This window comes from Plasmopara halstedii (genome assembly GCF_900000015.1).
Source record: "Plasmopara halstedii genome assembly, contig: Scaffold_7, whole genome shotgun sequence".
NCBI lineage: Eukaryota > Oomycota > Peronosporomycetes > Peronosporales > Peronosporaceae > Plasmopara > Plasmopara halstedii.
The window spans coordinates 306,569-327,384 of record NW_020186929.1 but is presented as its reverse complement, the minus strand read 5'-3'; the positions used below and the strand labels follow the sequence as shown (position 1 = coordinate 327,384).

At 45.6% G+C, this 20,816-nt stretch overlaps 9 protein-coding genes across 9 annotated transcripts; 4 read left to right on the top strand and 5 right to left on the bottom strand.

Moving 5' to 3' along the window:
- Positions 1-1,922: 1,922 nt before the first annotated feature.
- Positions 1,923-3,059, top strand: PHALS_13915 (regulator of g-protein signaling 6-like; the record flags this gene model as incomplete). The annotated part of the gene is made up of 3 exons (XM_024730913.1): positions 1,923-2,066; positions 2,123-2,630; positions 2,692-3,059. 3 exons carry the CDS (start codon positions 1,923-1,925, stop codon positions 3,057-3,059), a joined length of 1,020 nt encoding a protein of 339 aa, XP_024571531.1.
- Positions 3,060-3,152: 93 nt separating this feature from the next.
- On the bottom strand, positions 3,153-3,707 carry PHALS_13914 (uncharacterized protein; the record flags this gene model as incomplete). Its single annotated transcript, XM_024730802.1, has 1 exon — positions 3,153-3,707. The coding sequence occupies one exon, from the start codon at positions 3,705-3,707 to the stop codon at positions 3,153-3,155; it is 555 nt and encodes a 184-aa protein (XP_024571530.1).
- Positions 3,708-3,853: 146 nt separating this feature from the next.
- Positions 3,854-4,828, top strand: PHALS_13913 (uncharacterized protein; the record flags this gene model as incomplete). The annotated part of the gene is made up of 1 exon (XM_024730691.1): positions 3,854-4,828. One exon carries the CDS (start codon positions 3,854-3,856, stop codon positions 4,826-4,828), a length of 975 nt encoding a protein of 324 aa, XP_024571529.1.
- A 160-nt stretch (positions 4,829-4,988) lies between these two features.
- PHALS_13912 (protein tyrosine receptor type) lies at positions 4,989-10,259 on the top strand (the record flags this gene model as incomplete). The annotated part of the gene is made up of 1 exon (XM_024730580.1): positions 4,989-10,259. The coding sequence occupies one exon, from the start codon at positions 4,989-4,991 to the stop codon at positions 10,257-10,259; it is 5,271 nt and encodes a 1,756-aa protein (XP_024571528.1).
- Positions 10,260-10,325: 66 nt separating this feature from the next.
- PHALS_13911 (methyltransferase-like protein 13) lies at positions 10,326-12,602 on the bottom strand (the record flags this gene model as incomplete). The annotated part of the gene is made up of 1 exon (XM_024730469.1): positions 10,326-12,602. The coding sequence occupies one exon, from the start codon at positions 12,600-12,602 to the stop codon at positions 10,326-10,328; it is 2,277 nt and encodes a 758-aa protein (XP_024571527.1).
- Positions 12,603-12,704: 102 nt separating this feature from the next.
- On the top strand, positions 12,705-14,477 carry PHALS_13910 (translation elongation factor 1; the record flags this gene model as incomplete). The annotated part of the gene is made up of 2 exons (XM_024730358.1): positions 12,705-12,723; positions 12,802-14,477. The coding sequence occupies 2 exons, from the start codon at positions 12,705-12,707 to the stop codon at positions 14,475-14,477; spliced, it is 1,695 nt and encodes a 564-aa protein (XP_024571526.1).
- A 195-nt stretch (positions 14,478-14,672) lies between these two features.
- Positions 14,673-15,804, bottom strand: PHALS_13909 (replication factor c subunit 5; the record flags this gene model as incomplete). The annotated part of the gene is made up of 2 exons (XM_024730247.1): positions 14,673-15,132; positions 15,206-15,804. The coding sequence occupies 2 exons, from the start codon at positions 15,802-15,804 to the stop codon at positions 14,673-14,675; spliced, it is 1,059 nt and encodes a 352-aa protein (XP_024571525.1).
- Positions 15,805-15,834: 30 nt separating this feature from the next.
- On the bottom strand, positions 15,835-16,808 carry PHALS_14730 (uncharacterized protein). Its single transcript, XM_036407591.1, has one exon. The coding sequence runs from the start codon at positions 16,429-16,431 to the stop codon at positions 16,138-16,140; it is 294 nt and encodes a 97-aa protein (XP_036262964.1). The 5' UTR covers positions 16,432-16,808; the 3' UTR covers positions 15,835-16,137.
- Positions 16,809-17,263: 455 nt separating this feature from the next.
- PHALS_13908 (Chloroperoxidase) lies at positions 17,264-17,707 on the bottom strand (the record flags this gene model as incomplete). The annotated part of the gene is made up of 1 exon (XM_024730025.1): positions 17,264-17,707. One exon carries the CDS (start codon positions 17,705-17,707, stop codon positions 17,264-17,266), a length of 444 nt encoding a protein of 147 aa, XP_024571523.1.
- Positions 17,708-20,816: the final 3,109 nt, after the last annotated feature.

Sequence of the window (20,816 nt, the reverse complement as noted above, 5' to 3'; positions counted from 1 at the left end):
ACCGTCACGCACATAACCACCAAATAATGTACATACATCAGGCATCGTACTTGCAGATATTCATATACATTTAGACATACATCCCTGCTGCCACACTCTTTGGGTGTTTTGTCTCAGAAAATTCACTGTCAGGAACTCACAAGGCCTTTAAATGCCTGATCTTAATTACTTAACTTCCTCTTCCGTTGGATCGCCGTCGTATTGGTTGACCCACCACTGGGGATAACGACGATAATAGTGTCTCTGAGATTTTTTTTAGTCAAGCATGGCTAGCTTCGGAATTAGTATGAAGTCTCATCTACTAAAGCAAAGTGTTTCTAGTGACTAAATAAGCGTTTTAATGCATCCATCAAAATTTTAAAAATTTAAACCACGCCACTGATGTATTGCAGTCTTACCGTCTTACCACATGACTATGTTACCATTCTAACATCTCATTTGAAGGGACCAAGAAATCTCAGGACTTCACCACTAATCCATTTATGGCCATCTCCGACAAGAACACCGGCGAGGAGTACTCCGAGCTACATGAAATGGATCCGCACGAGATGTCAATCTACCCAAATTCTCTGACTACGATAAATTAAATAAGTCCACAAAAGAGACTTCCACGTCTTACTTCTTGAATGCAATGGACCGAGCCAGAGCGTTAGTTGATGAATTCGAGAAGTCAGCCGAATACATCCGCAAGGAGGAGAATACTCTGTTGTTGATGCTGCCAAGCAGTCGATGGAACATCCCTGGCAAGTCCGCACAAGAGTATGACTAGCTTGTGCGTGATTCTACAAACCACTATCGACAACGTCAAGGACAAAGGCTCCTCGACGCTATCGTCCCGGCAAAAGTAAGCTCCACTCGCGAATCGACATTTCATGGCTTTGAATTGCTGCAGAACCAATTCCTAAATACTAAAATAGCGATGGGTGAGTGGGCATCTGCTGTAGCCGAAGGTGTCCCTAGTGAGGCATCGGGGGCATCGGACAAGCTAAACGCAGAAGTCAAAGAACTCATTGATGGATCGTGTAGCTCATTTAAAGATTTCTCGTCAGGTCATGATTTGTTTGTAGGCCACTTGTTGATGATCCGATTTCGGTAATGGCTAGTATCTATTGGCATGCTAACTGGCATCAATTACGCACGTATATGCTTATGGTGTCCTCTTTAATATGCTCACGATAAATTTGAATTTTGCGGTCTTAACGATAGCATTGATCCCAAGTACGCCATACTGCTCTAAAGCTGCACCACAACACTTTCTAAGCGACATACTTCACATTAGGTACCTACTACCGCACAATCATTGTTTGCAATTAAGCTTTCGAATTTTCTATTGAAAAAATCGCAGCTACGGTTTGATTTGGTGCTTAAATCTCAAAAGTATAGGTTGAATGTTAGCGATAGTTTTACATTGATAGCCACTTACATGATTATATATTCAAGCTTCTCGTTTTCGGATTGTGATCGCCAGCAACAGTCAACGATGTAAAATGCTAATCACGTATGGAAAGAAATTATATCGGTAGTTAGTAAGCAACTTGTTTGAAAGCTCATATCAAAATATTAGAGCACTTTTACCACTGTCTTTGTTCTATTAGGCACAATGGGCATTACGGATTAAGAACTGACATGCGGACGCATAAATTCGAAAAATATTCTAATTATGGCACGCTCTACAAATACTTCGGGTAAAGAAGTTTGATAGATAAAACGTTACAGAGAATTACTAAGAAAAAAGGATCCCGGTCGATGGTTTTCCTGTGGCCCTGTGCAGCTAAATTGGTCGATGCCGGACTGCGATACTCCGAAAATAACTAGATTTAAGTGTCTGCCAACGCTGCCACTCTCGCTTCTTCGCCTGTTACAGCGCCTATTGGTGAAGTTATAAAGTTTGCCCTCTTTGTCGCTCCTTCATCAAGCGAAAAATGTCGAAAAAGGGCAACAATGAGATCGACACGCTTGTAAAGGTGCTGGAAAAGGGTGAAAAGGATAAACGTGACATTGATATTGACGACATCATTTCAAACCCTATATCATGTGGCTATCTACTTGACTTCTGCCAAAAACAAGTACGAAGTGAACGAGTTTTGAGAGTCGTATGGGTTGTTGACTAAAAATGGTGTAGTACTGCGCAGAAAATTTGAACTTTTTTATGGCTGTCGACAAGTTTAAAGACGAGTGCGGTTTGCTTGACTTTCGTGACCCAGAATCAGTGCAGTCGTGTAAAGAGATGGCTGATCAGATTTGGGCCGATTTTTTGTCGCTTAACTCTCCCAATGAGGTGAGTTTGCCATCTGATGATCGTGAACAGACTCAGGAGCGCATGAACCGTCCGGGTGAGTATCGCGGCAAGCTCTTTGATGTCGCAATGCAAGATGCAATAAAGACTTTGCAAAAAGACACACTTATGCGATTTCTCAAGGCACAGCAGTACACAGAAATGGCTTCGAAAGTTTTGGCTGTCCACGAATTGATTGTAAAGAAGGTGCTTGATTCGGACAATTCGTACCAGATTGATTTGCCGAAAGTAACGACACTTACGGACGAAAAGATCGCGAAAGGCAATTTCTCGCTAGACGAAATTTTAGATGACAAAATCCTTTTTCGTGAAATGCTTGACTTTCTTGGAAAAAGTGAGTGCCAATTGTTGTGCAGGGACGTTTTTCTTAACTAACTGAAATTGTATTTCACTAGAATTTAAATCTGAGAATCTAAAGTGCGCACGCCAAATTCGGCGATTTGAAGAGATGGCGCTGGAAATGAAGGCAGACGACCTTAAGGATTTTGCCTGGAATTTGTATCTTTATTTTATCGCGCCCAGCTCCCCTTTTGAAGTATCGTGCACAAATTTGGATCGCAAATCCGTTCAACTGCGTCTCGGCTGCCCAATTAAATCCATGTTTGATCCAATTAAGGAAAATACGATGCTTGTACTTCGGCAAGATCACAAAGCGTTTTTGCAGCAACTGCAGGCCAAGACGCTTAAGGATCGGCTGAGGGCTGAAAAGGCTGGAAACTCATCCCAAAAAAATGGGTTTCTTTCTAAGTTTAAAGTATTCTAATTAGCGCTTGACACAACGTAGAATGACATGCACAAGCCATAAACGTTCATATCTTCATCGTGTTACCATTCAAATGCATATTTTACAAAACGACTATCTTTTACTGCGTCTAGGACTCAATTGGTCCTGCTCGTGGAAAGCCAAAGAAGCCAACTCCATTTCCACGTCCTGTACTAAAGTGTGTATATGCTCGTTGCTCATATCGATGTCACTTTCCTTATCTTTTCTGTAAAACGTATTTCGCACTACATCATCGTGGTCTTGCTCCTCATTATAATCTTCATCATACTCCTCTTCTTCCTCATTATCCACGTTTTCGTCCAACTCTGCGACGGTGCGCACCACGGGTCCATTGTTCAGCGCCTCTAGCGTCACGTCTACTGCTGCCACGATTTCTTCTTCATCGTATAAAAATCGTATGTGCTTGCCTTGAAAGACCGGAAGCCCTTTCACAACATTCTCTTCGTCCTGAAAAAATTCGGAGCGAGCACCGAGCTTTGGCTGTGCACGAACGGCGGCATTCAGGCGCTCAACCTCCTGCGTGGTGAATTCTACAGCTTGGCGATTATATTCACTAGTAGAAATTTGCTGAGCATACTGTTTTGTATCGATAGCACATGTGTCATCCATGGTGTAATCAGCGTTCATTGCGCTACTCTTGAGCTCTTCGGTTTTATTGGTGACAGCGTTCTGCAATTATTTATCTGCATAGAGCTTTTTGACATAAACCTGCATTTTGTGTTGGCTATAATAGGTCTGCTCCAGTCAAATAGATCACAGAGCACTAACTGACAATGTCAAATGGAGTTTATGATCGTCGCGGTAGCAGCATTGCAGCTGATGTAGATGCTGCCATTGAGCGCATTGTTGACCAATTTGAAAGTGGCGATTTGGCGCTGCGTCTGGATGTGCTACGGGCCCTTAGTAGTCAAGCTAAGCTGGCCTTCGAGACCACACGTATGCGTGAGCATCTCACCAAACATCCAGTATCTACAGATATAATTCAAGGTTCTACAATGCAGTCGCAGTTGTATAATATGCTGGCCGAAAATCTGACTGTGGAAAGTTATAGCTGTAACTACGACGTTCAGCGCAACGTTGTGATGACCACAGACGTGCGATGGACGCTTCAACCCCAAAGCCACATCCGAAATGTAAAAAAGCGAAAAAAAATGACGACACTAGAGGCTACAAAGAAGACAGCGATGTTAACAATGTATAGGTTTGAGCGAACTAGAAAGGAGAAGGAAGACGAGGAAGATGAATGGGAGACTTCGATCTCCTTTACAGTCACTGTGGCTTTTGAAGCCAACTGTACAACTCCACGAGAGCTGCTGAACTTTGAAATGACATGTGAGCATGCCTATCCCAGAAGTTACTACGAGGATCAACAGCAATCATACAATGAAGGAACGGATGCTGATAGGACAGAGGAAATGCAACACCACCACCAGCAAACGAAAGAGGAGCAGAATGACATTATAACGGGCCAAACAGAAAGGAATAGAAGAGATTTTGGCGAGAATTGTCGCTCCTTTCGTTTCGATGATGAGGTACTAGCCGACATCTGTAATTGGATGGGACCCGACGATGACGAGCTGGACCTTATGGAAGTCATTGGCTTCTTCATGGCGCTTCCTGTGTACGAGGATGAGTGGGTCATAGACGAACGCATATGTGAAATCCTTTTTCAAGGCGAAATGGGAGTATGCACGGACGAGGAAAGCTGCAGCAGTCGCGACGATGAGATAGGCTTAGACGGTGAATGACATTGCTACGATTATAAGTATAGTTGTAAATTTGTAAGTCGAGGCGTCAGTAAACCCTATTTCCGGTAGGTCTCACGCAAGACGTTTCAATTACGGCCGGCGTGTCCATTGAAGCACTTCTATCGACCGCTGCGTCTTTTTTTATTTAAATGCATCAAGCATGGCGGCCAAGAATTTAAGACTACAAGGTAGTATACAGACACTGAGGCCACCAGTTTTAACAACGCAAGATGATTGCATCGACGATTTGTATGAGCGCAATGCATTCGGTGATGAAGATAATTTGCTTGAAAGTACTACAGCAAAGGCCGGAACCAAATCGGAACGAGACGCAATAGAGTCATATGATACCAAAGATGCTAGTTGTAGCAAATTTCAGGGACACAAGATGCAATTTGACGTGTGGGTAGCACGAAAGGACAAGTATGAACGTATGGCAAAAGCATTGAATCAGCTGGATCCAAGTCGGGCTGCTGCTGAGGAGTCCTGGTTAGAGGTAGCGGTGGCGCTTGCAGCGACTGATTGTCAACTAAAGACAGGAAAGACGTCAGTGTGTGACTGTCCAGGCGTGTGTCGTAAGCCTGCACATTCTGTAGTCAGACAGCGCACGCGTTGTCAATGTTCAGCGCGGAAATGCTCTCTTTGCAGACGCTGCATAGGTACAAAGCCAGGAGAATTAACTCCAAAAATGATCGCAGTGCTGGAACCCTACGAAGGGATCGTAAGCGAGGCTCTTAATAGTACACCAACCATATTAGCCCTTGCAGAAAAACTTGCTCGCACAGGTGAAGGCCAAAGCCTTAGTTTGAAGGATGGTACTAGCATTCGCATCACAACAGCAGCCTATCGAATGGCCCAAACTGTCCTGGCGCAGTGCAGCGTACTGGAATCTACAGAAGGGGTGAAATTACAACACCCTTGCACATGCCCCGTTCGCTCACTTGGAGATCTCTGGTTAAAATGGAGCTCGAAAAATCACACGTTCTCGCGCGTGCCCCTCACCGAATTCGAAGCGAATTCTTTCTCAGCAGGTACGCGACAGATGATGGATCAAGAAAAAAACGAAGACGGCATCATGACATACTACATGACGCTTAAATGGCACGCGGCGGTCAAGCCGCAGAAAGGAGACACTGCCAAGATAGCTGCTCGTCGGGCGCTTACGACCGATCAGAAGAGACAAAACGCTTTGTTCCTTCGACTTTGTAAGAAATATTGGCAAAAAGCTCAACTTCGCGTTGCTGAATACCTTCAGAAGACGCTGGCTGCAACAGGAGATGCACAAAACTCTGGTAAATCTGTTTCAGATGTTGAGATGGCGGCACTAAACCGTCTAGGCGTGCGGCGTATGTTGCAATGGATACAAGAAGATGCAGAAGCTGTGGAGAATGCGCGCCAGGAAGAAGCTCGTGAGAAGGTAGAGGGAGGACTTGTGGCGCACAATGCTTGGGTACGCCGTAAGGACCGCCTTCGTATTCGGATGCCGATTGCGGAGGTAAATGAAGACGGCCGATCTTCTCGACATGTTCCACCACCTCGTTTTGACTTTTCCATGGGCGCTGGTGTAGTGCGTCATACCAAGCCTTGCCGTCCACCTGGCTCTACTGCTGAGCTCATGCAGAATAGCGGTCTTAAGTACGTACATGCAATGAGTGAAGGGTTTCAAGGTCGTGGAGGCGACTTGGAAAAGAGCAAACAAGTTCTTGTTCAGCAGGGTCATGTGCTACGCGAGAATTTTGACCAAGGCATAGAAGAAAATGACGAAGATTCTGCTAAACCGACTTCCGAAGACCGCTATCTTTTTGAACGCCGCAACAACCCCGTTTTGCGTAAGAAAGCTGAAGCAGACCGCCGTCGACGAGAGCAGAGTCGTGAAAATTACGCAGCTTGGGTAGCACATAAGGCAATGCGAGACAAAGCAGTTAATTATATGAAGCATCTTCCATCGCCACGCGAAGGGGCAGAAGATGACCCCGTAAGCGATCATAATACCAACTGCGAAGGCGATTTCGATAAGAAGTTAGATTTAGGTGCTTCTGCGACGCCAGCGGCGGTGCGTTGGGAAGCAGTCGGGAAAGCACTTAAAGCAGTGGACCGCACTCTTTTAGATACGTGGGTACGATGGAGTCGCGGCTATCGCAGTGCTGGACGCTGTCGAGCATTCTGGGATAGTTTTACTCCAATTAGTTGTGACGTCCATTGTACATCTTCACCATTGCGAAACGTATTTCTGAAGCTGCTACATTGTCGTCCATCAGGCATTAAATATCGACAGGCCTGTGTTGACTTGTGTTTAAAGCGACACAAAAAGGCTTTAGCTCGTGGAGATGCCGTTGACAAAGACGGCGACGAGCTTGATGAAGATTTGGATGACAGCAAGCTGATCCAACAGTACGGATCAGTAACTGGGCGCGAGCTAACTGCCTTGGTTCGAAGTGTTGGTGTTATTTTGCAGCCCGAGGAAACGCAGCGGGTCGTAGAGTTCTTTGCAGATCCTGAAGAGGTCCAAGCATCAAGTGGGGCAATTCGTATATCACTTGAGTCATTCCTCGCTGTTGTGGGCGATGAACGTCACGCATCATGCCGCGGAAATACGGATCAGTTGCTGAGATCGGTTTGTATGTGGGAGACTGTGTGCCACGAATGTGGCATGCTAAATGCTTTCCAACTCGTACTCGGCACAGAAGGTTCCAATCATCGGCGTCGAGCAGAGCTACCTGGACATGTGTGTCGACGTGAAAATTATGGGGGCAGATTTAATTGCTCACCTGAAAGTGATATGGTTGTTGTCCAGCGTGTAGCTCCCCGACGCTGCGCCTTCGCAGAGTGGGATGATACACAAGCCGCACCATACCTAAAAAAGTTGGAGCTGTGGTCTGCAGCGCCTCGAGAACAGCACGTTTTGCGTGAGTTGGTGACCTCTGGGCAACCACCAAGTATCCCTGTGCTCGAAAGGGATGACGATGATGACACATTGGATATGACCACAATGCTACGTTTGCGGTGGAGGATGCCAGAATCGGGGGATGGTGGACCGCCAGCTTTTTACCAGCTTGAATCTGCAGGGGCCGAGGGATCAACAACATTTCGACTGAATAAATACCACGAGATTTGTCGCGATCCGAAAGATTATTCCGACAACGATGGTCTCCCTCGTTGTAACTTTACTTTGATCGGTTTGATGCCAAACACCAAATATGCTATCCGTGTTCGTGCACTAAATGGCTTCGGGGCTGGTGCTTATGCTTTCTCATACTTCGTAACAGCTCCAGCAAGACCTGCTGAACCCCTGCCCATCGCGATCGCCCCTCACAGTGTAAAACTCGCTTGGGAAACTTCGTCATACTATGCACGGCGACTGCGAGAGTTGGAAGTAGTCTTTCGAGAGGCTGATGCCGACGGTAATGGTCGAATATCACGTGACGAGTTTATGGAAGAAATTGAACGCCGTAAACCAAAGCTTGTCGCTTTTCTCCAGCAGGCTACCGCTGGAGCGACCGCAACTGATAATAATGCAGCACGACTGAGTGTATTTGATGCTATCGAAACGGACGATAACGAAAGCATTTCATGGGACGAATTTCTTCGGTTCTTTCATGAAGTTCTAGATCTTAGTGATACAGCATCACAGAGCTCCCAAATTTCCACAAGTTCTTCAAGGTCCTCGACAAGACATCGTGGTTTGCTCAGTGGCTCAAAGTCATCTCATGCCATAAAAAAAACTACAAAAAGTAGCAGCAGAGCAGCTTCGAAGTGTCGATACATTCTCAAACAATGCCTCAACGAGTCCACACAGGAATATATTGAGATCTATCGCGGTACTACACCCAGGTTTGAGGTATTGGGACTGCACAGTGGATCGACTTATCAATTCCGTGTACAGGCGATCAATGCAGAGGGTCGCGCTAGTCTGCACAGTGAACCTGTTATCGTCAATACACTGTTACCAACTCCAGCTTCACCGACAGTCAATACGGCATCTTCTGAGCCAGCAGTGCAAAGTGAGTGTTTGCAGCTGCGTTGGTCAGTGGCTAAGGCATTGCCAAGCTTATCTTCTGCGGCCTTGCGGGTGTCCGATGGAACTGATGGTGAAATCTCTCGATTGCTTAAGGAGTGGGCCCAAGAAACGAGTTTGGATGATGGTGCTGTTGACTTTAAGGTTCGCTTTGATCGCTATGATGTTGATGGCAGCGGATATCTCGAACTTCCCGAATTTCAAACACTTTTGAGCGAGCTGGGTGTACCACCGACACCAGAACGACTCGCTGCATATCTCGCAGCCTTTGACCTCGATTCCGATGGCAAGATCTCATTTTCCGAATTTGCGCGTTGGTGGACACAATCTGAGGTGCACTACGTATTAAAACGTGACGCTGGTTGTCGGGACCAAGAAGTACAAGCAACAGGTACCACGAATGCAGACGAAATGCGCCTTGTGTGCTACCGTGGATCTGAGTCAATAACTACCGTCAATGGACTGGAACCTAACACTCGTTATCGTTTTCGCCTTCGAGTCGTGGGAGCTCATGCATCAAGCGCACTTAGTGAAGCACTAACAATTTGTACTGCTCCTAGCGTCCCAACGTGTGTTGGGAGAGTGGAGGTGGGCTTTGACAAAGCACTGGTTTGCTGGCATCCAGGTCCTGGTGGAGCAACACGATATATCGTGGACTGCAAACGCATTGAGTGCCTGACTAAACAAGCTGTTACTTTCAATGAAAATGCAAGTGAATGGCGTCGAGCATATGAAGGCCGCGAACCCCTGGCATATATCCGTGAGCTGCAGCCTGAGACGGTATATCAAGTACGTGTGTTTGCACTGAACAGCAGCGGTATTTCGAGCGCGCAGTCGACAATCTCGCAACTTTGCACTGTCAGTAAGGAATGTGCACAGCGTCGTGCCCGGTTGGTGAAACGGCCATCAGGAGCTGCCGACTACTTCACTATCGAATGCGGTCCAGAGGAAGGAGACATAGTACTTGGTGATACAGTACTCTTCTGCGAACGCCTCATGCGTCGCAACAACGATGCTGATCGTTCCTTAAAATCGAATTTGAATTTGGCGCAAGCCTCAGACTATTCTGTCTGTAGCTCTACTGGAGGCGCCGAGGTCGTCGGGGAACGCAACATCGCAGCGAAGGTCGTTGGGATCTCTCAAGATCGTCGCCAGGGAAATGTTCTGGCTTTGTGTGTTCTTTGGTGCACTGTTCAAATTTACGACGTGGAATCATCGAAGGTTGCTTCAAGTCGTGGTGGCTACAGAAAGCAAAATGTGTCATTCACTCGCAGTTCTGAAGCAAGCGTTGACAGCTTCTCGCTTGCTCCTGACCTTAAGATATCAAGGCGTGAGCGTAATTTGTATCGCTTTGACACTTTCCGGGCGAAGTGGGAAGATGAGGCTGCTCGATACCCGGGTTCATGGGATAAATAGCTCTAGAATTGATTACAGGAAGGGCAGATGGCAGAAAGCATCTACGTATGCGTTAGATTATGCAGTCTACTTGATAATTTGAATGCCTTGAATAAGTTCGCACAGCTCATCGTCAACATACTGTAGTGCACTCTGCGTCTGATCACGCTGGCGACCATATCCATGCAGCTGTTGCAATAGCGTCGTTGCATTGGGCTCGTTTGAGTCAGCCTTACGAATAAAAACCACGCTATTCACATCTTGCTCGCTCGGCTTTAATTGCAGCACGGCACGCGAGCCTGAAAAGACACGACGCAGTCGCGCGATGATACTCTTGTACAAACTGCTGTCTCGACAGGAAACATTGATAAGGAGCACACCACGGGGGGCGAGCAAGCTGTGAGCTTGAGTCAGAAATGTCTCTTCCACGAAGCTTACCGGCGGACAACTCATGCCTACATCGCGCTGTTTGGCATCCACATCCACAATGATAGAATTGAAAATCGGCTTCTTTGCATTCATAGTTTGCTCTGCTACGTATTTCAGTGCATCAGCCACAACTACGCGCATTCGCTGGTCTTGCTTGAATCCAAAGTATTGCTTTGCCACTGTTACAATCGTTGGATCCAACTCACATGCCGTCACATGCATACCTGGGATATTATCATGCAAGTATTGTGCCAGACAGCCACCACCAAGACCAAGCACCAAACTGTGGTGCGGAGTTTCGATTGATAATCTGGAAGACAATGAAGCCGCGTGCAGCGATGCAACCATGCCCTTATGATACTCAAACGCCAAGAAAGAAGTGTCCACGCCAGCCACTTTGGCCTGCGCTTTCTTTTTTTTCTTCGATCTTTTCTTCTTGTTCATGCTTGGTTCAGCTGCATTCTTTTCGAATGTCATGTCGATAGAATTATCAACTGCGGAAGACTCAGACGGAGCCAACTTGGCAGCAGCGGCAGATGCAGTACTATCACAAGGCAATACTTTCACCTCACTTTGTATAACATTAGTATTGGAGAGAAATACTAGACGACGCAGCGTTTCGCCGTTTTCCGCAGTCTCCTCCACGAAAAATGCACCGCTGAGTGATGATGCACCCCGGTGTATAATGTTCCGCGAACCAAGACCTTCTTCTAGCGTCAGATACGGAATCATCTCATCCGGGCTTAGTGTGTCAGGAGCCAATTCCATCACCTTAGCATTGAGCTCTTCCTGCACCTTGGCAGTGCTCTCAAAGTCGTGACCATTACGGCCAAGTGCGACAATAATAAGGCGACTGAATCCAGCTCCAGCAGCAAGTTCGTTCGCTCCCTCCTCCGTCGAAAACATCCACTCATGCTCACGACCTTGCGGAATTAAAAACACTGCACAGCTGCCATTTGGTCCGCGCATATAGACATCGACTAAACGCAATGTGAAACGTGGATTGACTTGACTATGCGAGCTGATCGTTTGACCTATCTTATTGGTCGCGTCTACCTTATTGGCAATAAGTTCAATCGTCTCCTGTCGTCCGACCTCTAGCTGACGTAGCGCCATCTGTTTCATAGCAAACCATTGCGTGGCTTCCACCTCGTGCGTTAGCCACTGTAGACGTACCTCGCCAACTTCACTGACAAATTGCTTAGCGTCATACTGCGCTTTTTTCGCTGTCTTTTGATCTGACTTTGAACACTTAAGCGCCGCTACAAGAAATGGAACAAATGGTTTGCGCCTATCATGCGGAAGTTCCTGTACGCCTACGCTCCAGTGCGTCGGCTCTGTCTCTGTTTCATCTTTCATGCTAAAAAAACTGAGAACGTGGTGTAGAATGAAGTCTTGTGCCATGGTGACACAACAGTAATGGCCGCCCGGAGCGAGCACACGTCGTACTTCTCGTAGCATCTTGTTGGCGTCTTGTTTAATCTCAGCCGTATTTTCGGCCATTAAAGCATCAAGGGCACCCTTATCCATGACTAAATCGAAGCTAGCGTCCTCCAGTGTGCGCATATCTGTCATGTCCATCACCTGCCACTGAAGTAAAGGATGTTTGCGCCGCATTTCGTTGATAACAAGCTCACTAAAGTCCACACTGCATAAATTCGAAAAACCATCAGCCGCTAGATCTGCACTAAGCGCCGAGTTACCACAGCCCACAACCAGCACGCGCAATTTAGCCTTAAGTCGACGTAACAAAGATGGCGGCGCTTTATCGGGAAGGTTTAGCACAAACTGCAGCGCGGAACGCAGTGAGTTATAATCTCCATACCATTCAAACGCCTTTTCGCCACGTTTCTGAAAAAAATGGTCCCAGTATTCCTGCTTGCGGAATTCCTCGGCTTTGTACGGTAATAATTCGTGAGCTTTCGTCGAGGTCATGTTTTTGAAATGACGGTCTTGCTTCACCATTAAATCGCAGACCCCTGTGCAAACCGATTATGATGCTTTTTCTGAAGTAGTGATAAATGAACAATATCAAGAATGGACGGCACCAACACCCGTACGTGATCGTTCTTCTTGTGTTTTTCTTGATACTTTCAACACTTGTTTAACTTGCGACTCAATGTCGTCTTATCAGCCAAGAAGGCACTAAGTGCAACAGCCAAGGAATTTTCGTTCAACCCCGGCGCTGCCACCTGGACGCCACCTGCGTCCTTCGTGCCGCCGCCCCCAGCACCTGCTCCACCCCGAGCGTTTGATGTCGCAATGCCAGTTCCAAAGAAAGGTGGCGCTGCTGTGCTAGGTGTCACGTCTACACTTCCGGTATCACCTCCTGCGGATGAGATAAATACTTTGACCTTAGAGGAAAAGCCAAAGGAAGAACCAAAGAAAGAACCAAAGGCGTTGGAGCCCAAGGAAGACGTAAAAGACGATAAGTTTAAATCTGAAGACACGCCAGATGATGAGGTAGCTGATGAGGATGATGCGTTTAGTGAAGATGTGGAGGTCGGTGACGAGGATCCGCGTGAACATCTAAATGTTGTGCTTATTGGCCACGTCGATGCTGGAAAGTCTACACTGTCCGGCAACTTGCTTTATCTTATGGATATGGTAGATAAACGTACTATTGAGCGCTATGAACGGGAAGCCAAGCAACGCAACCGCGACAGTTGGTTTCTGGCTTACATTATGGACACGGGTGAAGAAGAGCGTGCGAAAGGAAAAACTGTCGAGGTTGGGCGCGCTCATTTCGAGACGGAAACTCGTCGCTTTACCATTCTAGATGCTCCTGGACATAAAAGTTACGTGCCTAATATGATTCAGGGTGCGTCGCAGGCTGATGTCGGTTTACTCGTGATTTCGGCTCGTAAAGGTGAGTTCGAAACAGGATTTGAGCGTGGAGGACAGACAAGAGAGCACGCCATGTTGGCTAAGACATTGGGCATTAACAAGCTCATTGTTGTGATTAACAAGATGGACGAATGCGATTGGAGTCTAGAACGATTTGACGAATGTATTACAAAGCTTCGGCCGTATTTACGAATGTGTGGCTTTGCTGTCAAACGTGATGTTTTCTTCATCCCCGTTTCTGGGTTACACGGCGACAATGTTAAAGTGCGCGTAGATAAGGCCAAGGCTCCGTGGTATGAGGGGGATTCGCTTATCAACCACATGGACACCTTGCACATCGGAAACCGTAATCCAGATGGCCCCTTACGTGTGCCGATTTTGGACCGTTACGCTGAGCGTGGCACTATTGCTATGGGCAAAGTAGAGTCCGGTACCCTCAAGACTGGTCAAAAGGTGCTACTTATGCCTACAAACGCTACGGCTGTTGTGCATCAAGTATACATTAATGATCAACCTGTTCGTACGGCAAAGCCTGGTGAAAATGTTACAATGCGTCTATCCAGCGGCCTTGATGACGTCCAAAAGGGTTTTGTCCTATGCGGCATTCATGAAGAGTCTCCTCCTCGCGCGATACATGCATTCGCAGCCCAGATTGCATTGGTTGACACACTGGAGCACCGCCCGTTGCTAACGGCTGGTTATAAATGCGTTCTCCATATTCATACCGTCTCCCAAGAGTGCGTGGTTGCCAAATTATTGCGACCTATTGACCCAAAGACGGGCAAGCCGGTGAAGAAGCACGTGACCTTCATCAAGCAGGGCCAATCGGTTATTTGTCGAATTGAAGTGGAGCAGAGCATCTCAATCGAGACGTTTGCTACTATGCCACAGCTTGGGCGTCTTACTCTTCGTGACGAGGGAAAAACAATTGCCATTGGTAAGGTGATGGCGCTTGAGAAGTAGAGCAGGCAAAGGAAAAATAAAGGAGGCAAGAGATGGCGCTGAGAAATATAACACTCGTGAAAATATCATGGTCACAATTCGCCGTTTCTCTGCTGATATTAATGCCCGGTGTACAGCGAGCTGCTCCAATACACTCAGAATGCATAAAACTTATTCAATTCATCCCCTATATTTGCTTGTTCTACTACAACAACTCTAGGCTCCAGACGAAGAAGCAATGGCGAGGGACATCTGATCGCGCGCAATCGCAAAAATGGCAACAAGTGAGGTCAGCTGTAGTCCCTCAGTTGTGCCATTAGACAGCCGGTGCTCGACGTTAGCTAGCTCGTCATATAAATACATACGGCACTGCGGCGGCAGGTCCAATTCCATGGTGTAACGATATACATCCTGCAAGATATCGCTGGTTGCATACCCTTTGATCTTTTGCATCTCGGCACACTTGCGCACAGCTGTTGTAAAGCTTTCGTTAAAAAGCCAACGAGTTACCAACTCAATGTCTTGGGGCAACGGATTGCCCGTGCACAAATACACATTAGCCTCATTAATAACGTCATGGGCCATAGACGTCGCCTGCAAGATATTGAGGATACGGCGCATGTCGCCCTGGCCTAGACGCAGAATGGCCTTAAAACCGTCCTCGGTCATGTTCAGCCTGATGCATCAGCACAGCTTCATATCAATTATAAAGATAATTTATAACACAATCAATAGCTGTAAAAACGTACTTCTCAAGTTCGGCAATGTGTTTGACTCGATCACTTACTTGATTCTCATTTAACGGAGCAAAGCGGAAGCGCGTGCATCGCGATTGCAGTGCTGGAATAATCTTACTCACGTAATTGCAGATGAGGCAGAAACGTGCATTTTTAGTGTATTTTTCAATAACGCGGCGCAACGAAAACTGCGCATCATTTGTCATGGAATCGGCCTCGTCGAGTATGATAAGTTTGACACCCTGACTAAATAGCTTTTTGGTGCCGGCGAACTCCTTGATCTGATTGCGTACCACATCAATGCCACGGTCATCCGACGCGTTAAGCTCCTGCACCATCGAACTGTAGTTTTTGCCGTAAAGTCGTCGCGCTGCTGCAATGATCATGGACGTCTTGCCTGTTCCCGGAGGTCCATAAAACAGCAAGTGGGGAAGCTTATGTGCATCAATCAGGCGGTTGAGTGTCGCTATAATATCCTGATGGGCAATAAGATCATTTAAAGATGATGGACGGTATTTCTCTACCCATGGCCACGACTCAGTCGAGCGATTGCGGCTTGAGATTCCCTCAAATGCCGGCTCCTCCATTGCCTTCATTTCTACGTCAGTCATGATATTATTCAAATTGGACGAATTTCGAAGATTTGATGTATTTTAATAAATGAACGATCACTATTTTGCAACTCCACGGACGTTAAGTTCCAGACGCAAATCGTGATCGGTCCAACGTTGGATCTACTACTACTTTGAGACAGCGTCGCCTCTTGATAACCTAGATCTATTCAAACTAATGACTCCTCTCATTTTAGCTCATGTGGACTCCCAGTGCGTTGCTATGGTGATGTAGCTGCGAATGAGTTACATCGGCGAAAGAAATCGAGAAATATTAGTCAATGACGTCGAGAACATTAAAGTGAGGAAGAGCAAGCATATTCCAACGAGATATTACATCAAGAGTGTAGTGGGCGACATCGAATATGGAAGAGCTTGATTACTACTTGACTTTGAGTAATGCACCCGGGTTAATTTACTCATCCGCTTAAGGCGTTGGTGTTGTTTGGAAAGGGCAGGTGCTAATGTCTTATACCGCGACGATGGAATAAGCACAAGATTGAGTGTGTTCGATATCATAAATTGAATGATTGACGAGTCACTAGCTTCCGCGTCGCGCTGGCGCCGATGATGAAGACAAACGCTACTGATCGACAGCGTACATGCGGGTGTCGTGGAAATTGCCATTTGTGCGCTGTGCCGATGACTTTACAAGGAAAATTATTTCAAAAAACCGTTTGGTCAAGGTCGTAAGGACTCAAAAAATGCAACTTGCACGCTATCGTTGTGCTGAATATATGTATACCCATTGACCTTAATCTCGCAATTACATTGACATTTAGTGGCATACAGCGATACCAACTTATCAATCGCCTTTTGAGTCCAGATCACCATGCCCACCATGCGCAACTGAGAGATCGCGCATTCGTCTTGATGTTTGATCGAGCGTAAAGTCTAGCATAGTGCAGCGATAGACACGTTAATGTATTCAAAAACATTACATAGATCTCGACTTCGGTATCCGAATTATTCAACGGCTCAAGATGTGAGTCACCGACCCTGGGCTCAAATGGTTAGTTATTTGACCTGGAACCGAAAGGTTCCTAATTCGATACCCTAGGACCGGAACAAAGGCAGCCGGAGATTGGTCACTAAAGCGGACGAGCAAGTACACCTAACAGCTCTGCCAACCTGCATCCTGCGCTAAAGAAAGCTTCATCCTAGCGTATGGGTTCCGGTAGCTTATATCACGATCGATTAATTACTGTGTTTATTTCTATTTTGTTTTACTGCCATTCCAAGCGGAAGGGATCATCTATATTTTTAAGTTTGTTCTCCACGAACATAGACAGTCAGATAAGTCATTGCTGCATTTATTCCAGACAAAAACACTTATGTAGGGGGATATATGAAATTTAGAACAAATTTAGTAAGGACCTAAAATTTATATCATCATTTAGCCCACTTTTGAGTGAGCATATCATTGTAGCACACTCACGGGACAAATCGACAGCAGGATTTACGTCGCAAAGCCTCGAATGTCTTTGGCTATGGCTCGTGCTTCTCCAAGTGTGACTGGAGTAGGTGAAGGTTTCCAATTGTCTGGAAACTTTTCATCGACGAGGAAGGATCGAGCATCTTCCACAGAAATGCGATCATCACGATTAGCGCCGAAAATCAAAAGCAAAAACGATCCTTCCGTGAACGCTTGAGTCAAGTGACTGTCAGTCACACTGAAACGTGGGTCACTTTGATACTCGGTAAGACGAGCCTTGTAGGCCTTACCGACCCCTTCTGCATCCAAAAACCCGTTTTTAGCTCGCAATAACAGGCTTTTGACCAGCGTCGTATTGACTGCAGCTGGGTCGTGGCCATAATAAGTCGGGGGTCGAGATAGCGAGATCTGGTGTTCAAGGCGAGACAGTGTGTTGAGTGTTACGAAATCAGGCAGGATTGACAGCATCACGGAAATGAGATCATCGGCCACATTAAAGTGTGTTTGGATAGCGTTTTTAAGAAATGATTTGGGGATATCTACCCCGTTGCGCTCGACGAAGCCGAAGTTGGCGAGCGTGTTGAGGGCAGGGCAGGGACTACGGCGCCAAGATGTTGTATTGGCAAAGCCCGAACCGTCTGAAGGCTTGAAATATACTCCTTGAGGCACGGAATAGGTCGTGCCGGTAGAAGGACTTGCGAACGAGACGACGACCGCGGCGGTGACGAGTCCACAAATGACAGAAACCATGATCAAGTTATGCGTGGCAGACGGTGAAATGAATAATAAAGAAATTGATGAAGTTGGCATTCCGATGGTGCATCATTGTCTCCTGTACATGACATTGGATCAGATGATTCTACATTATCAAGCATAGATACCGAGCGTATTAGAAGTTGTCATTCCATTCATACGGTTCGACAATTTGTACAGTATTCGAGAAGTTCTTTATTAGCATATCAAGAAGCGACTAGAATTGCGAAATTGCTGGCAGATCTTACATTCTGACGTGCCAAACTTGGCGTCATCATCTGGAATATTAAAATGCTGCGCATGCAGCAGCGCTTTGCAGCAGGCTATAGGTTTCTGATTCTGGCAATAATTTGATTTTAATGATAGTGAAGAGTTTCTAGTAATCTGAGCATCATAAAATAGTGCAGTCGACAAAGTAGAAGAACTTTTGATATATTGCCGTACTTTTTGGCTTAATCAAGAACATTCATGCAGTCTTGCAACCTTTGAAAATTGTACAAATCTTGACAAATTTCGGACTATGGATCGTAACAGTGTGCTAGTAATCTATAGTGAGCGAAATCCTGCTCTAATATAGACAATCTGGACCCGTTTTAAGAAATTATTTACTGATTCCAACGGGAGTTTACTCTGCATATTTTGTTTTGATATCTCGTTTCCGTTGATTTCTAATCCATGCTTGAAACAGATGTCGTGCTCATCCCAGTCTGAAGTGCACTGGAATTTGGTTTTCGACAAAGTTTTAGAGGCAGCATCAGACCCTTAAACTTCTGGTTGCTGCAATTTATTCAAAGCCAGTCTTTGGAAACTATATCTACGCAGTTCTATGGCCATACATAGATGCAGACATTGATTGACACATAACCCGTCAGATAGATTAGATATCGTGAAAACAGAGCAGCAGAGCAATGTAATTAGGTAGCATCTCCTAAGCAGGAAATCTTAAATACGGCATGAGAGCAAAGGCTGTAGATAAAGTTACCCCTTTTAAATCTCCACAGAATGAAAAAGCTAATTCACAAAACTCGCGTCATTTGTTTGACAGTAAAATAATAATTTAATAGAAGCTATAACTAGTGATGCAACATTAAGTACACACCAACATATCTAATATTATTTGAAAGCTTTTGTACTTTTTATGATCCTATGAGAGATTTTCAGCTGTGCAAGACTGAATAGACGTATTGCACTTGAAGCGCGATTTAAGCTCAAAATTGTAGGGAGCCCACTCATCATCAGATGGGCAGAGTAGCCAAGGATCCTATCGATCATGAGCTGTTCCAGCAACGTTTTCGGAATGGATCATCACATTTTTGAGCAATATTTGCTGTTGCACCAACTCTTGTTCAGTCCACGTAAGTGAAACTCTACTGATTTTCCCCCTTGATTGATCCCATCCACGGATGCACGATGGGGGCAGACGGCTATATGACGATGCATACCAATCCTCTGCGATGAATGCACGAGATAGTCTGAGCGACCCCTAATTTATCAAGCACCCGCATCTTTCAACAATGTAAAATCGATCTCAATGTCAGAAATAATAGTGAGCTAACCAAACTTAACTAGGCAATTGCATACGCCTGGCTGTCAAATCAAGAACCCTGCCATCTCCTCATGAAATTTAAAGGTAAACAACCTGCATATACTTTGCTATCATAAATCTGCGATGTGGGCTCAACGGACTGTTACGTTTTGTTTTTCCCGCCGTGAACTCAAAAATTTAATTAGAAAAACTAGTATGGCAGGGTCACAAATTAAAGAATTACGATCTAAATCCCATAAAATGTCAACAAATTGTGGCACGTTTTTGTTCTGTGCGGAAGAAATCGCTTATTTTCATATTTTATATTTTGGCTTTGTCTAAGATCTGAGGAAAGTAGTCTTAACGTTCTGTGCGAAAGAAATCGATTATTTTCATATTTTATATTTTGGCTTTGTTTAAAGTCTGCCGATATTTGCGCTGCTATGCTGGGACTCAGGTTGCCTCATCCTAGTCAAAAAATTTGTTTGGTAGAATTCTAAGAATTCCAAAGCATATAGCAACGCATTATTTCAACTTTTATGCATCGACAAATTGATGACAAGTGTCAATACATATTTATTTTAAACTGCAAATGCATCGGGAAAGGGTCTCCTGGCATGTCGGCGAAGCTTTTGAGCGAAGACCCCTTTATTTGCTTTCGTTACTGGTGGGCAAGAACTTCAATTGTTTATAACTCGCCGGGCTAGTCGGTGTGAACATTCGCGACATCTAGTGTTCAACCACTCCTCATCAGTGTAACTCTCGTAAAGAGACGTGACGCACGTAAATACTTCTAGCTTGAAAATTTCAAGCGCGACGACGACAGGGTTGAAAAGATCTCGCTTAATACACTTCTAATTATGCCGGAGTGTAAGACATCCATGCTTTGGACATATCTCTGGCAGCTGCCATCAGTAGCTTTGCCGGTTGAAGCAAAACTTTTGGAATTGCTTGTAATGTCTTAAAATTCCCCTTTCTCCTAAAGAAGAAATGTCACGGGTGGTACAATCATTTTGGTCCAGAACAGAAGAACTAAAGAGCCTTGTAACAGCATTGAGATATTTGCATATTCAGTATGCGCGATCAGCGTTCTTCTGTATGTTCTAATCTTCAAGGCTTTGTAGCCTGCTCAGACTATGTAATCTTGCGTAAGGTGCTGGACACACATATCGTATCTGGTGCATCATTATACAATAATTGCTATATGAATTTCCTTGCAGTTTTTTCATTAGGTCGTCTTTTGCTGCAGCTTCTTAGAAAACATGCACAAGATACGCTATCTTCTCTGAGTAGATCCTC